We start from the raw sequence: 17,158 nt of genomic DNA, 5'->3' as shown, positions 1-17,158 counted from the left end.
AGGGTATTCTTTCAATCATAGTATATCGCCCTTGGCCTCCCTTTTCTGTAACACTTCCTCTAACCTTTCTTACACTTTAACAGGGGAGTAAGAGGAAATGAGAGCCCTAAATCCAATAATAGCTCAGTATTCAATTAGCTTTCAGATATCCAAAAGACAGCAAACCTGTATAAATAAAATAACATGTTACAGACTATCTCCAACTATAACCTACTGACTTACCTACATATGAGCCAAAAATAATTTATTCCTGTGAGCTGTGCTAATAATTGCTTACATCTAAATTAGGTCCAAGTACAATAACTATTTTCTCTAAGTTCTCATAAGCTTTCACATTAGCCCTGACTTGGATCGAGTCTGGGTAATATTAAGATTAACTGGACCTATAAGCATAAGACTTCTCGTGCTGGCTCAACCCTGCAATGTCCCACTTGGTATGTTCTACTTAACATGCCAGTCCTGCATTTGGTGGGAGGGCATGGCTGTCTCCTTGGTATGTGACCCAAGTGTCTCTAGTTTTCCTTAATAATCCAAAGAATTTACCCAAATACTTTTGACTTATTTGTGTTTGCCAATGACATTATGTACTTGATTATGTGGTGGCCACAGTTAGCATTTACATATCAGTGGATTCACAATTTTAATCTATACTCACTGTCATGCAAATATTGAGTGTGCTTACAAAATTGATACAAAATGAGTAAAGTAGCAGATGCCATTTTGCTGTACCCCAGTCTCTTATAAGAAGAATCTGTGTTAGCACGTTCTGGAAAGAAGAAGGAGCCCATTACCAACTGGTACTGGCTACCTGTATGTTTAGCTTTGCACCTTAATCTTTGGTGGGGACAAAAAGGGAGCTAAAAATGTTTTATGGCTTGCTAAAATTTTATTTTACATTTTATAGTTAATGCTCCTTTCTGATAAAAATAATAAATTTCAGAACTATGTTGAGACCAATTTAAGTATTCAAGATGGGAAAAACTTGATTATTATGTTGTGAATGAGAGTAGTCTACTGCCTTTAGCAGTATTGATACTGAAGGAACTAACAAAATAAATTTCATGTCAGGGCTAGTTCAAGGGTGGACTGCTTACAGGTGGCTACCAGGTGCCAGCAGAATGAAGTCCTGGGGCCAAAGGCAGAGTGATGTCAAGGTTGGTGGTTTCTGGCTTATTAAGGGTTGAGAGGTGACTCTTGGCCATCCTGAGGGGTATGTCCCTCACCAGAGTCAGGCACCACCCCCTCCCTTTAGATGGAGTAAAAGCAGAAGTCACTCCTCCCTTCTTACCTTGACTCTTGCAAGATCATGTGGATTGAGGACTGAACCCTGATAAAATTCCACCTGAGTAAAATGTCGTTTGAATAGAGCTTCGAGCTCCAGATTAGGAGAAATGCTGTGCAGGGGGAGAAAACACGGCCATTAGCATGACAGACTCAGGTATTTCAGCCTCCGCTGCCTCCCCTCTCTTGACCTCCACAGAGGAAGACTTGAATAAAGGCTTTCACCTTCAAAGTAGCCCCTGTGCTTGTCATAAATAAAAGGTTCACATTCAAGAGATGTAAAACTTCAGCCCAACTGCAAAGAAAAACCAATACCAAGATGAAATCAACAGGCTCATGACTTTTTGCAAAGCCTAATGAGTAGGGCAAAATGTCTTCAACTTCACTATGAGTAGAATCCTTATTTTATGAGTAGAGAAACTGAGGCTGTCACATCAGTGATGAGCCGAAGGTCCCCTGGTGAAACCTCCTGCTTCTATCGGAAGCCTTTTCCCTATTTCTCTAGCTCCTGGACTTCTCATTCCATAGGGACTGAATCAAAAAATGTCACCTCTGACCAGCCACACACACAGTTCATTTACTTTCAGTGCTGTTCTTGGTTCCCACCTGTGTACGGTATCCATCATTCTTAGGGCTGAGCTGTAAAGTCATCTTTCCCATTGGGGGATAAAGATTAAATCAGTGATAACAATAGGTATGATAACCATTCATTTATCAATTCTGGAGAGATGAAAAATACCTGCTTTCTACATGGTACTGTTACAGGGTGCAGCCAAGAGGGGGGACCCCAAATGGGCATTTGAAATGGGGTCCGGGAACTTAAGGTGTCCAGGAGATTTTAAGATGTCTCCATCCCCCCCCACCCAGGCTGTGGGTTGGGGGAAGGGGCAAATGGAGCAAGGCCATTGAGAGCTGTTTTGCATAGCAACAGCCTTGCAGCTACCCTCTGGCGTGGTCATTTAACATATCTATAGCCTTTGGCTGGTTGCATGGATATGTTAAATAGCTGTGATCATCTCTGAGCCAGGGGAATGGAAGTAACTTCCCCACCAACACGTGACTGGGGGGCGGATCCCCCAAGCTACAGCGCCTGTGTGGGAGCTCGGAGAAGATTGGCTCCAGGACATGGGGCCACACCTGCCCAGACTCGTGATGGCAGCCCAGTAAACCTGGAAGGATACGAATTCTGGCAAGTGAAGCCGAGTGTGGGAGGAGTCGGAAATGAGGCTGCAGAGGAAGACTGGCCGCGGGGATTTAAAACCCAGACTTGGTGGCCATTGAGGGAGAACCACGCGGCTTTGGCAGAGTGGGGGCTCTCCCCTTCCCGCAGCCCTGAGAGAGAGAACCATGCGTCTTTAGCAGAGTGGAGACTCCCGCATCCCAGAGAGAGAGAACCACGAGGCCTGGACGGAGTGGGGACCCCCGCAGCTTTAGAAGGGGGAACCACCACCTGGTTTTAGCAAAGATCCTGGCGACTCAGCCGAGGGTGTTGGGAACCCAGGGAGGTCTCCCAGTCAAGAAGGAGGACTAAGAACCAGAGGACTGTCTGAGCCATGGACTTCGTTTTCCTTCCCTGAAATACAGTACTCTGGACTGGGCAAAGGGGGAAGGAAGGAAGGACTGTGTCTGTTTGTGGGTGTTTTGGGGGACTTTGGGGTTTTTGATAAAGACATTAGGTCACTACTTGAAGTTTGTATAGCATTAAATAAACATTTCCTTTCCTTTTCATGAATCTCTGGCATTGAGAGACGTCTCTCCTCGGGCGACGGACATGACGGACCTGGGGGCCTTTTAAATAATAGTATATCGTCCCAGGCCCCCGCCTTGTTCTGTTCTGTAACAGTTTGATACTAGGCACTGGGAGATAGTTAGAACCTACTAGGCGCCAAGAACTTTATTAATCAACACTTAGCTAACATTTATTAAGTACCTAATAAAAATAAATTTTAGTGTTTTCAGCATTTACTACATAGCAAATACAATTCTAAACACTCGACAAGTATGAACTCATTTAAATCTCAAAACAATCCTAGAGGAAGGTATGTTATTAACACAAAGCTTCAAGAGAATTAACTTGGGTCACCAACTGCCATGCTGACACTAATAGATGCAGAGGAGTGTTAACAATGGAAGCATAAGAAGCCAACTTGCTGATTCAGACCAAATACACAGGTGAGAGAAGAGTAGCTGCCTATATAAATCTGACCAGTCTTCCAGATCCTACACAAACCATGCTTCTTTCCTGAATCCTGCCTCAGTAATAAAAAAGCGGGGGTCCCTCCCTGGTACACAGGCCCCTGGCCATTCTGCCACTTGATTAAACTAACCTCAGTAAGCTAATTCAGTGTCAATATTCTGCTCTAATGTTGCACATGTGCTCCGCTTAAAATGTTCAACCAACAAGAGGGCAGAACCTACCCACTATACTTCCCTTGGACCTTCTAAAATGCTCAGCAGAAGACAGGCCCCAGAGCTGGTAGAGCAGCTAAGCACCAAATCCATCTGTGGGTTCTGCTCTAAGGCCCATGGCCTGGCCAGTCTTTTCAGAACTTGGAGAAGTCGGTGCTGAGAAGACAAATTCTGGTGCTCAAACATGGTGGCCAGTCTGGTGAATGAATGCCCACGGGAAAAGGATGCACAGAATGGGAGCTTGCAGGGAAATCTTGGAGCAGGACTGAGTCCTGGGTGGTCAATGCTATATCGAGCCAACACCAACATGTAAGCTTTGTCCCTCCATCAACTTAAGGCTAGGCTGGCCCCTTCACAGCCCCATCTCCATAAAAGAAGTCAGTGCAACCCATGTCAGCAGGCTCAAGCCACACCCTCCCAACCTTCCATCCTTGGAGCAGACTACTTTTTACCTAAAAGGGGATGTGACAAAGCTTAAAAAGTCAACAACACTGAGCAGAGGGGAGCTATTTTGCCCTTCTCGTCTATAAAACAAATATATAAGACCCAACTTCTAAATTGATTATGTAACCTGATATATCTTATCTTTCACAGTACAAGCTCACATATATTGAGCAGTTACTTCATGCCTGACTCTGCTCTGCATACTTTATAAGAGTTAGTTCTTTTCATTCTCACAATAGCCCAAGGAGGCTGGTAGAAACCATGATGGTCTCCTCGTCTTATGGATGTAGAAACTGAGGCCCAGAGTAGGTAAGTAACTTGTTCAACAAGTAATTGGTTGGGTCAAGATTCGGATCAAATATTCTGAGTCTACAGCACATATTTAACTCCTATTGATCACAAGAGAGACTGTATGCACTGTGACCCCCAAGCAGGGTTCCCCACTGAAGGTTTCTAGGAACCACAGTTGTTGTTGTTATTATTATTATTACCTTACACCCTGCTTCTTGTTAGGTCTGTGTCTTCTTTGGTCACTATGTCACTCTGGCACTCATAAAGCATTCACAACATACTGCTAATCATCCCACACCAGACACTGTGGACGCATCTGGATCACAGAGATCTAGACAGCTGAGGGGACAGTGATGATGTGTGTGACCCATAATAAACTCCAGAATTGCTTTCACAAAGGCAGGTGCTGCTCTCATCACTGTGTTAGTGTGCTATTTCCACGTCTACTGGTTTATACTGTCCTCTCCAGTGAGGCCAGAAGGGATGTTGACTCACTCATCTCTGCTCTGCTCCCTCAGTGCCACCCCCAGACCTCCACTCCTGCAGACACTCAGGGTGTCCCCCTCTGGGTGTCTTGTTGGATGAAGGGTCTTGAAACAACAGGGGCCTCTTACTTGTGAAGAAAGACGATCTCCACGTTGACATCGTCCCGGTCCTTGTGCAAAAAGTCCTTCAGGAAATTGGAAACACTCTCCAGAGTGATGTGTCCACAGACCACAATGTGCCTGAATGGGAGAGGTCAGTTAGAAGAGGCCGGCCCAGCAATGACCCAGACACCCACTCCCAGCAGGACAGAGGAAGCGCGCAGCTGCAGGAAAGCATTCATGACCCCCCCTCCCCCGGCCTCAATAAAAGCCCAGCTCCTGTCCCCAGAGGCCTGTGAGGCAAAGCAGCGGTGCTGGCAGGTGCTCAGTGACTCCTCGACAGAAAAGGCATATGGCTTCTCACCTGATGCTGCACAAAATCCTATTAAAAGCCCAACCATTTGGCCAAGTGGTTTTATGCATTTAACAATAAGTGACATTATGCTTGCGCTTAAATGCTGCATTATCAAGTCCCTTGCAGATTCATATCTCTCCCTTTCTGCCCACAAAGCGTCCTCCCGGGAGATTTACTGAATGAGTCTTGGTTTATGACATAGAGCTTATCAGGTAATGAGATAACAAATCTTGCTGAAACGATGATTTTGTGTGTAAGAAAGCGAACTTTTATCAGGGTAGCTAATGTGCAGCTTGACACGTTATGGGCTCTGCTGGCCATAAGCAGTAAAAAGGAAAATTTTGCATTTTTCCGCCATAACTCCTCCGACAATGGGGGCATGTAACACTTTACAGTAAGTGAGCATTACTCAGGGCTAAATGGGGACAGGATGCCTATGGAATCGTAGATCAGGCCGCAGATCTGTGTGTCCTCAGACAGCTGCTTCCTTAGGGTGTCGGAGATTTCTCTGAGAGCCGAAGGAACTGACCTCAAGATGGGGAGAAGCTAGAAAGAGATGAGGCTGGCATTATTTTCATTGTTCCAGGGTAGTTTGGACTTCCAATTCTGGAGATGGTGGCTGCTCCTGAGGAGAGAAGCCCCTCTTCCAGAACTATTGGAACAAGTGTCCCCCCTACACCTGTGGGCTCCTGAACCAATCTGGCTTTAACACCAGGCTATACTGTGGCCACTTATAATCACTACATGATGCCTGTTCAGGACTAAGTACTTTGGTGCAAGAGTTAGCCCTGGGACCAAAAGTCAGGGACTGACTGTACAGATGAAATCTGCTGGCTTATAGTAAAGAGCTTGTAGCAAGGGGCTCAGCCCAGGTCCCTGTGCCCCTCAGGCTAGTAGTGACAAAGGCTGAATCCCTGGCTGGACTATGAGGCATGGGCAGGTGGCAAACGTGAAACACAATAATTCTGTGGGAAATTTCAAAATGGCCAGGTCCCTTGCACTTGGTAATTGCTCAGTGCACATTCCAATAAGGCAGAAAGCGCATGGCTGGAGGCAGCTCATAATAGGAGGCAGTGATGATCACTTATGCAATGTTCCATTAGATGCCATTACAAGAGCCTGCCCTTTCGTTGTAATTTGGTGCTTGACTAAGTATGTGAGAATAATGCAGTAAACTCATTGCTGAAAGGATAATGATGCAGAACAAAGAGTAAATCAATAATACGCACATTGCAGTTAATAATATCACCATTATGAACTGTTATTGTTACGGAGCTGTACTTAGTGATCGGGCAAGTGGAGGGCGTCACAGGGAGGGGAGAGTGTCCACAGCTCCCTCAGACAAGACATTTGAACATGACTGCTGTGCTCTCTAGCCAGTAGCTGCTAGGTTGAGGGAGGTCCCTTGGCCACCCATTCAAATTTTATGCTCAAAATCCATATGACTAACACCTTCCTAACATACATAGTATTCAGAATACATGATATAAATTAAACACTTGAATTATATACATTTTTATCGCATCATACCTTAAAACATTGCTCGTGGCACATGTGCATTTATACGAACACAACAGGCTTCTCCCGAATTTGCATGATCTGAACAAGATTTCTGATTTTGAATTTGCCAGGTTTGTTCAGAAATTGACTAAGAAACAGGACCTCCCTCCTGACCACTTTGCAAATGACAGTGGGGTTGCTTAAGGCAGTTCTAGTACTTTCTGCCCACAAATTTCCATGATTTGGAGACCAGCACCCTAGCCAGGTGGCTCAGTTGGTTGCAATGTTGTCCCATACACCAAAAGGTTACAGGCTCGATTCCTGGTCAAGGCACATACCTAGATTGTGGGTTCAATTCCCAGTAGGGGCATGTACAGGAGGCAACCAATGGATGTTTTTCTCTCACATCGTGTTTCTCTCTCTTTCCCTTCCTCTCTCTCTAAAATCAATAAACATATCCTAGGGCGAGGACTAAAAATGAGTGAATGAAGAAACCAGCATGATCCAACATAAGGAAGATCAGTCCTCCATAGGACTGATCTTGGTTTCACCTGGATGTCAAAGTATGTTATATTTGATTTCATGCTCTGCCACCAAGGATGTGTGTGATCCTGGGCAAGCTTCTTCCCCCATTCCATAGATGAGGGGACTGAGATGTTAAAACCCCCAGCCAGCCTCCTGCCCCAGGCATTGCAAAGCTTGTAGTTCTGTACCAGCATAAGCCCAGTTATTATTCAAAGCTGAACTCGAATCAATGAGCGGGCCAGAGAAATGCCTGGACATTCATCCTTCCTATCCTGTATGCAAAGAACTGAATGAATATCTGCCAGCATTCCCTCTTCCCCTTCTAAAATCATTCATCTCAAGGACGGATGTGTGAGAAGCGGAGGGGAAGGAGATGAGTTCACCCTCTCACCCTTGAATCAAAGACCCAGGCAGCTGATTTATTCAGCCTTAGAAAGAGTCAGGGTTCTCTTAGTTAAAAATGTGCTGGGTATATATAAAATATATTCCAATGCAATCAATATTATCCCTTAAGCCTTTAATTAGCTTTCACTTCTCTCAAGAAGTAGACAAATGCTGGCAGAAGAGAGGAGAAAAAAAAAAAGACTTTTCTCATTTGGTGCTAGCTGTCCAATACCATTCTAGACAATTTAAAATATATATCTTTTCAGCTATAGCATGATTTCTGGGGTAGAGATCAGTCTTTATCAAAAAGGGAGGGAAAAAAATCTTCCTTCAACATAATTGGTATTTCTGCTCAGAAAAAGTGAGATTGATTGAAAGCAGATTGCCTCTTTGCCCAAGGAGAGTTATTAGACGCATTATCATGGCAACCTTGGGGAACCCATATTGTTCCAATCTGTCCTATATCTGATTTGGAGATTTACAGCTTCCCCCTTTTGTGCCAATAATCATTTCCCTCTATTTTGTTTTCCATACAGTGAAAGTTATCAAGGAACCCACATATTGAAAATGTTTGAATGCAGTTAGAATTGATGGATGGGGAGAGGCCGCCCTTCTAACTTGGCATCTGCATTAGAAGGTCTGCTCCCACCAGCTCTCATCTGAGGATACGCCAAGGGCCATACCAGAGTGCGAGGGATGGATGGTGAAAGAGGGAAAGTTTATGTGTCAGAAATATTTTCAGGAGTTGGAAATTCCAGAGGCAGTAGTTTGGGGAAGGATGTTATTGAGGGGAGAAGAGAAACAGAGTTTCTTGTATCTTCAACAATTGAAAATATAATTGAAAATGCTCTAAGATTGAGAGCAAGGGGTGCTGTCCTCAGAAGCAGAGTGATGGTTGTTAGTGGTATGTGATTTGAAGAACGCCAAAAAGATCCTCATCCAAAATTATGTCTGTCAGGTTCTGTGACACCTACAAATCTACCGTGTGAGATTGCTACTCTGATAGCCCTGTGATGGCTCAGCTCAGAGGCTAAATCACTAAACAGTCTTAGGCAAGGTACCAATTCTGCATTTTATAATTATGAAGTCAGAATCTCTGAGGGGCTGGAGGATTTATTTAAACAGGCAATACATGTGATGGGCCTAGTAAAGGGTCTGGCTCATGGTTAGCATTAAATGGTGGGATTCGTGTGACACCTGTAAATCAATATGTAGCAGACATAAAATGCTCTGTGTCCCATATAATCTCACCTAATCCTCAGACAATCCTGTGTCTGTTACCTGCATCTTTTCAGATAACCTCTCTGAACCTCGATTTCCTTAGGTGATGTGCCTGGGATCCCACAGCAAGTAAAAGTGACTCTCCCAGGATGTGACCCAGGTCTCTGGCTTTCACTCTCACTAAGAAGAAAGAGATGATGTGGAAAGGGCACAGGCTTCAGCTGCTGCTCCCTCAAGCCAGGCAGGGCTGGAGCAACAGGAGATCCTCCTGAACACATGGTGGAGGGGGTGTCTGAGCGTTCCTCCCTAGCCCAGGGGAGTGGCTTAGTGTGGGACTGGAGTGGACAGAGATAAACCTCACTTAAAGCATCACAGAGAGGCAGTATCACTAGATTCGGGTGGCACCTGGTCAGTCAGGCCAGAAGGCCCAAGGTGGTGAAGGCTCAGTGACAGCAGAAACTTTAAACCAACTTTCAACTTAAGCCACATAACTGGGCAAACCCAGGGCCGCAAAATGATGCAAATATCCATTTTAGATATTATCAGCCATGTCCAGCTTAAGACTTCCTCACCAGCCCAAGGATCCAAGGGTAACAGAAATCTAGATGGTTTGTGGACAATGGAGAACAGTTAGGAAAGTTACACTTAAAGGTAGCAAATGCTGCCTCCAGCTGGAGCTCTAGATTTGAACATTTTTAGACCACTGGCGATCACAACTGCTTGCTAGCAGGCCTGGCCACCTGGTCTGTGAAGATGGCCAACAAACCTAAATCCATAACCATTTGTCATCAGATGTACTTTTTGGTTTTTAAAGCTTTGTTCTGTGAACAGATCTTTCTTGGGATAAACTAATATTAATATCTAGGATTAAAAGATCCATCTCAGATACACAAGGAAGCATGTGAAATTAAAAAGTAATAGCAGATGGGTTTGTGGAAAGGACTTACTCACCTAGTGGAAGCAAGCACGGCCGGTTTGGGGTAAGGGCCCCATAAACATGGGCACAGTTGAATTAGAGGTGGGAAACACCAGCGGGTCAGGATGCAAGCATGGCATCAAGGGGTTGAATGTGACTTAATCAGAACAAGAACAACGCTTGACTATTATGAAAACTGTCAGTGCTCACCAGAAAATGACCGATTGCTTATTTCATGGGTGCCTCTTCACTAAGTACATATTGGTGTTATAAGCATCTTTATCTTCAGAATGAAATCCTGCACATTCTCCACAATCACTCTGTTCCCCTCTTAGAAATGGGTCGGAAGCTGGAATGCCCCTGTGCAGTTGGAACCCCAGTTTTAGAACCCAATGCCACTGGTGCCTTTCAGAATGGGTAGCTTAGGAGCACTGACTTAGGGCTGGAGGCATGAGAGAAGGGCAGAGAGGGGGCCCCCAGACAAAGCTTCTCCAAGCTCTAGGGAATGAATCATCGATAGCCACTGAGACTGAGCTTAGTTCAATGAGACCAAAAATCTACACACTTTTTAAAAACGCTCAGGTAGTGTTGCGCAGAGCCAGCAGTCTTTGAAAAAGGGACTGTGATAGTGATGGGCTCCCTTGCATATTCTCATGTGTATCCTTGTGTCATAATTGCCCTTGGCGAGTATAGAATTTAGTGCCTACATCATTCTGATGTGGAAACTGAGGTGCAGAGATTCAGTGCCAAGTGAATGCCAGAGCAAGGGCAGACCCACCACTGTGGTTTAATGCCTCCTAAACAGAGGAAGCAACTGGTGTGCTGGAAGGAGCTCCAATCCTGTGCAACCAGAGACGAGTCACTATAAAATGAAGAGGCCCAGATTGACTGGGCTGTGCTGCAGACACTGATGAATCCTCCCTCAGGGCTCCAGTTCTCAGGCCCCACCTCAGTTCATGCCATCGGCCTATCTTGTCTACACCTGTGCAACAGCTTCCTAATTCAGTTACCTGTTTATGCTCCCACAACTGCCCCCCCCCAATGCTAAAGAATGAGGAAAGAGGCTAATCCAACTGCATCAAGTCTCACAAGGGCTCAGGGGTCTTACATCTCTCTTTAGCAGAGCCTCACTCTAGGAAGACAATGTAAAATGCACAGCTCTGGGCTGTTTATTTTTAAAGATACTATATCCATTTTTACTGGAACAAGTATAAAGAACTTGAAAAACCCATAGCTATCCTGTCACAATAAATCATACAGAGTAAATTGAAAATCCTATACAGCTTTTCCTGAATACATTGTGCTCACTTTGTCAAAGAGGTAGATGAAATGTGGCATATATTGATCTCGATGTCTGTGTAAAACTATAATATTTATATCAAATACATATGCTAGAATCTCTTGTCTTTCTGCTGAGCCTTCTAATCATGTTTTCCTCATCCCACCTCCCCCCAATGCCTCCCACCATTGGTAGCTGCTGACTTGATGGGAATGCATCTTAAAGACTTGTCAAAAAAATTCAGCAGTGTTTTATCATATAGAAAGCAGGGTGGGTAGCAAGAGTCCCCACAACCCACATCACATCACACAGTGGTCAGTACTCAAAGTACTGCCCAAAAGGAGGAAGGCTACACCAACTCCTGCCTTCCCACTTCCTCCTGTGCCGATGGCCAGTCCCAAAGGACTGCCCCAAAGGATTTCCACATGGGGATCATCTTCTCCAAACAAAGGCAAATCCAGGCGGGTGGGCCCAGCCCATCCTGGACTCCAAAGCCTGCTGGACTTTCAAGAACTATCTGTTGACCGACGGGCTAGTTGCTGGAGCGGACATGGCAAGGCGACCCTGTGCCACAGTCAGTGCAGAAGAAACCTAACAGTTAACTGTAAGCCTGTCAGAGCATTGACTGACCTGCCATGTCAGACCACCACCACATTTCAAGTTTATGAGAGAAAAGTACACGTAAAAAGGACCAAAATGAAATCAAAACAACTCTGAGAGCACATCATCCCAAACCCTGTTTTAACTATTTCCTGTTCAAACAAATTTTAAAAGAAGCAAGCAAACAACAACAACAAAAACAAAAAACCCCAAGGGAGCTGGAAGATCATTTCCTACCTAGGGGCACATCTATTGCAGCTCTTGCTAATCACCAAAGAAGGAAATGTCTTCTCCCTCCTAGTGAGGAGGAGAATGAGGTAATCATCTGATCCAGCTGTCAACAGAGTTGTTCTGGAGGAGACAGGCTGTTGGGGGGGCAGAAGGTTGAGCAAATAGACCCCAACAGTGAGGCAAAGGCACCTCTGGAAAACAGCCCCAAGGTCAGAGGATAGACTACTTACTGGTAGCCCCAATGGAAAACACTGAGGTGTCCTGACCAGACCAGAACCTTCTGCAGGAAGCGGGTGCATCTTACCACATGCAGATGGTCAGGACCTGAAGGCCCCTAGCGGGATCGGTGTCTGCACCTCCGTGATCAGACTGTGCACAAGGAATGATCCCACATCTTCTGTAGCTGGTTGCCCAAAAGGCATTTCAGTTTAAGCCTCAAAACTAAATTATGGGAACTTCAGCATAGGAAACATTGGCTGTTTAGCATGTACCCTCCCTCTTGTCAACAGCCCTCATTTTTAGTTTGGAGAATCACTCCTCCCCAACCAGGTGCAGTCGTGGGCCCTTTAATCAAGGTTCCCTGCCCAAGTTCAGCCAATCCATGGTGCTTTTCAATCTTGAATGGAATGATACTAAGTGTACCCTGGGGGCTGAGTCATCCTGATGGCAAGACCCTGCAGTGACAGTCCTGTGTTCCTCCTGCCAGATCCCAGAGCTGCTTCTCGGGGTCATCTCTGTCCTTTCTCGGTTCTGACTCTTCACCTTTCTCTTATTCCATCAAGTACTCTAACCTTCAAAAAAAAAAAAATTAAAAATCCTCTTTCTGCTTAAGTCAGCAAGAATCAGCTTCTGTTGCCTGTAACCAAACTATCCTAACTGGTAAATTTTTTTTGCCTTTAGTTTTCACTTAATTCTCACAATAACCCAGGATGCAAATATTATCACCACTGTTTTGGTTTCTTTCTGCTCCTTTCCTTCCTTCCTCGAAGAGGAATTACACAGCCTTCTTAAGTAAGCAATGCCGGAACTGCCCAACTCGCACAAATTGCCTGGGTTCTTCCTTGTCTCTCTCCCCATCTCCTCACTCATTTTGCCTTTTATTTACCCCCGTTGCTGCAGACTTAATGGCCTCTGGCCATGTTTAAGTAAGCCAGTCTTCCCTTCCAGTCCTAGATGGTTCTCTGCTCTCACAGAGGGATCAGGGCACTGAAGGGCACTTTCTTCTATTCAGATCAGATTTGTCTCTCTCCACTTGCTTATGCTGTTTCTGAATGGGAGGGACCAAGGAAAGAAAAGATTAAGGCAAAAGTCAGCTACCCCTTTGGGAATGAAGGTGAAATGGAGAGAGAATGGGTCCAAGCAAAGAAATGGTTCTCAATGTTGCCCTGGAGGGGGAAGCATGCCAGCTTGGATTTGCAAATCAAGCCCTCTCTAACACTCCTGCTAAAATGTGCCTCATGGCCCTAGAGCATATGCCCTTGGGATTGACCCTCCCATAATGACAATCAAGTTGACACATCAGGGCGGTTTCCCTAGCCACAACCACAGGTGTGGCCCTAGGCAGCACACTCTGCTAGCCTACCAGGCTAAGTAGGGCAACACACCTGCACAGGCCCCAGAGGCCTCCAGCTCCTGTTGCACACAGGAGAACTGGGAGCTGTCCACAGCTGCCAGAGCTTGATGAGGCCTAAGACTCCCCAGAGGGAAGGTCTGGAATGGAGCGGAACTCAGGGTAGCATTGGCAACTCCCCACCCTCCCAAATTTCTCTGCACCCCCTCTTTCATTGGGTCCATCATTAGACCCCTAGGTTTTGGGAGCACAAATCACCTGCTGTTACCTTTTCCCTAAACTACTCCAATGGTGCATTTAACAATGGGGATTATCAAATGCTTTTAGGAGCACCGTTCTAAAATGCTTGCAGCATTCATGTTGCTTTATGCTTCCATGATTTTATTAAATAAAGTTCTTACCAAAAAAGCACTTCACTGTGATGATGGTCCTACAGAATCAAGCTTCTGTTTAGCTGCCACTGACTTCTTGAATGATTCTAATTGGTCAGCGTATCAGGTACACTCCAGGGTAGCAAGAACCACACCTTCTAGCTCACACTTTTAAACACAGTACAAAGACAGCACAGTGCCTGGAACGTGGCAGCAACTCAAGTAACTTTTAGTTGAGCAAATATGTTGAATGAAAGCTTTCCTAAATTTGCTCTAAATGCTGGCTGACATTGGCCTTTGTGGTCAGCAGCCAAGGTCATACACCTCTCACAGAGATGGCTTGCATGTATCTCTGAATTGCCTCCACGTCCCCTTATTGGGAAGGTATAGGGAGGGGATATCAGATTGCTTTTACTGACAGTTGGTGCCCACATTTGGAGCAGTCCCTGTGGTTCTGGGGACGGGAACAGGCCATCACCGTTATGTGACACCACTGCTAGATGAGGGGCCTGGATACTGAGAGTCACACAATCAGGTTTCCACGAGTTTCACATTGCATTAGCCCCTATAGATTTTTAATAAACAGAGACACTGGGCTTGGCCAGTCAGAAAGTTTCCTGGTTTATTTTCAGTGTATGATGGCAGCAGCTGTGGGATGAACCCCAAATCTATTGTACTAAGAACTGCTTTGTGCAGCTCTGGAACGACTTCTATCAGAATGAATGGTATAGCTAGAGACCGAAAACGCTGCAACTCAGTCTCGGAGGGTTTCATTCCTTCTCTAGATTTGAAATCTACCCAGCAAGGATTCATCCAATCAAATGTGAGGTTGAAGAGAAAGAATCTTCGAGGATTATAATTAGAAAAGTCATATTCAGAATTCTTTTTTTAATGGAAGAAAGAACATTTAAGAGCAAAATCTAGGCTTGAATGTGATTTTTTTTATTTTTTTAGGCACACAGTTCATCTCCCACCTACATTTCTATTCTTGTTTGCAGAACAATAGCTGGAACATTTTGATAAGTGTGTGGAAGGGAAGAGAGACAGCAGGAAAGTGTCGGGGAGGGGGGAGCTTTCATTCCATTAGTATTAGGAGGAAATTGATTTAATATGCAACCAAGTCTCTTTAAATAGAGCATCAAGTTTGAAAGGGACTGAAGATGTGGCTTATAAGAATCCAAAGCAGATGCAAAGAAAGAACCGCCCACATCCACACCCACTAAGACCCCTCTCATCAGAAAGAAATATCTGGCATATTACATTATACGATCCAGCATCTAATTGACACTTGCTTTTGGTATCTGTCCCTCGGTACTGAATTTCAGAAGTAGTCAAGGGGTCATTGTTCCAAAGTATTAGGGCAATCTCATTTTTTACCTCCCCTAAAAGTTTAATGTTAATCAAAGCAGAATGCCTAATCAGTCCAAGATGGCCTGTCAACTTGAATTATCTGTTTGTCTTCCTATTTACTGTATCTGTCTGTCTACAGTTCCTCATATCTTTGTGAAGATCAGTTATTGGGGCCTGTGTTTCCTTTTGACTCGAATGGCTACCAGATGATCCTTCCCAGTGATATGCTGATGATTTGCTAATTTACGGTTTTAAAAACTAGGAATCTGAAGACATTGCTGGGGAGTTCAGGCTGGGGCTCGTGTGGGCGTTTCAAGGAGAGGGCTGAATGGCTTACTTGTCAAGGGATGGGAGTTCGTGTACAGCACAAAGCTTCGGTCACATTTCAACCAGAACGGTGTCTGGGAAACAGAAATCACAAATGACATCTTGTAGGGAGCACCAATCCCAGGAGTAGCCCCCGATGCAGACTGTGGAGAAGCAAGAGTGAGTGTTGCCCAGGCTCCACGTAAATGGGAAAGGAAAGGAAGGCCTGAGTTACTCGGCTGAGACAACACCACAGGAAGTAACCTGCATCATGTTCCCAAGTGCTGGGACCAGGCATTCTCAGGAACAGCAGCAATGGAAATGTTGTGGAGCGAGTGCCACCTCCAGGAACCAACAGGGGAAGCTTAAATAAGCTCCAAGTTTGAACTCCCCAACCACACTGGTGGTCAAACAATACATAATGTGCAGCTCACAGTTGACGTGGCACATTTGGAGAGTTTTACGGGTAGGTAGAAACACATTGCCCCAGTGCCTGGTGTATAGTGAGCACTCAACAGGCACATGTGGGATGAATGAGGATGAAGGCATAACTCATGTTCATTCTCTTTTAGGTGGGGGCCCTATCAGGGGTAGGTTAAATGACTGTTTGTAAAGAAATAATCCCTGTTCCTCCACAGCAGATCATTTAAAATTCTAATTCTTAAAAAAAAAAAAAGGTCTGAAACAACTGTGGAGCAAAATCTGAGTGTGGTGAAGAAAGGGAAGTGGAATTTCATGTTGACACAAGGCAGCCACGAAGGAGGGACTGGGAAGTGTAATTAGAAATGATCAAAGGATGCAGAAGGAGATGATGAACATATTTCTGGTAAGAGGAAAGAAAGAGTCAAGTAAAGAACCAGGGAAGGTATATGGATGCCTCACCTGGTGGGTTGGTGGAAGAGAAATCCAGAGCCTCAGAGAGAAAGATTTTAGGACTCAGTTCCACAGAGGTAGAAGACAAGACTCATGGTGGCAAGAGGGGTTCACAAAACATGAATTGTAAAACCTAGAGTGTTAACTTCTTTCGGGGATAATGAAAGCTGGATTAAATAGTCACTGAACATGCTGTAACATCTCTGAGTGTCAACTCCCTGGTCCACTTTAGTGAAGATAAATAATCCCTGTTTTGCTCTATAACAGAATCTTTGGTTTTGTCTCTGTTTTGGCTGCATATATTAAAATTTATGCCTGGTAACTTCTTTCATCACCCTTGGCTCATTGCTTATAACCTCCTGGAGACTGCAACCTCCATGAGGACAGGGTCCATGGGCAGCCTGCTCATCCCAGGGAACTGCTGCATCCCTGGCACCCAACACAACCCAGCATTGTGCTGGGCACAGAGGAACTCAGCAAGCATCCTGAACTGAATGAATGAACCAGTGGAGATAATAACAGGACTGGACAGTGAGGCAGGTAACTAGCTATGCTCTAGCAGTTCTTAGTTCTTGACATTTTGTTCCAAATTACTGAATAATCTTCAAAATATAAGCACTTACATGAAAGGACATTTAAACAGCACTCTGTTTTCATTTTTAAATGGA

General features: G+C 44.9%; 1 protein-coding gene across 33 annotated transcripts in view; it reads right to left on the bottom strand.

The window, feature by feature from the left end:
* Nucleotides 1-17,158, bottom strand: part of KCNMA1 (potassium calcium-activated channel subfamily M alpha 1) — a 739,251-nt gene that overhangs the window by 210,150 nt on the left and 511,943 nt on the right. For all 33 annotated transcript variants that reach the window (XM_045841891.1, XM_045841892.1, XM_045841893.1 and 30 more), the window contains exons 10-11: nucleotides 5,040-5,150; nucleotides 1,289-1,394 (exon numbers count right to left, since the gene is read on the bottom strand). In XM_045841891.1, coding sequence (XP_045697847.1) covers nucleotides 1,289-1,394; nucleotides 5,040-5,150 — 217 coding nt within the window. The remainder of the gene's footprint in view (nucleotides 1-1,288; nucleotides 1,395-5,039; nucleotides 5,151-17,158) is intronic.

This window comes from Phyllostomus hastatus, unplaced genomic scaffold (assembly GCF_019186645.2).
Source record: "Phyllostomus hastatus isolate PE091 unplaced genomic scaffold, TTU_PhHast_1.1 phas_contig_38, whole genome shotgun sequence".
Lineage (NCBI taxonomy): Eukaryota > Metazoa > Chordata > Mammalia > Chiroptera > Phyllostomidae > Phyllostomus > Phyllostomus hastatus.
This window is presented reverse-complemented; position numbering and strand designations above follow the sequence as displayed.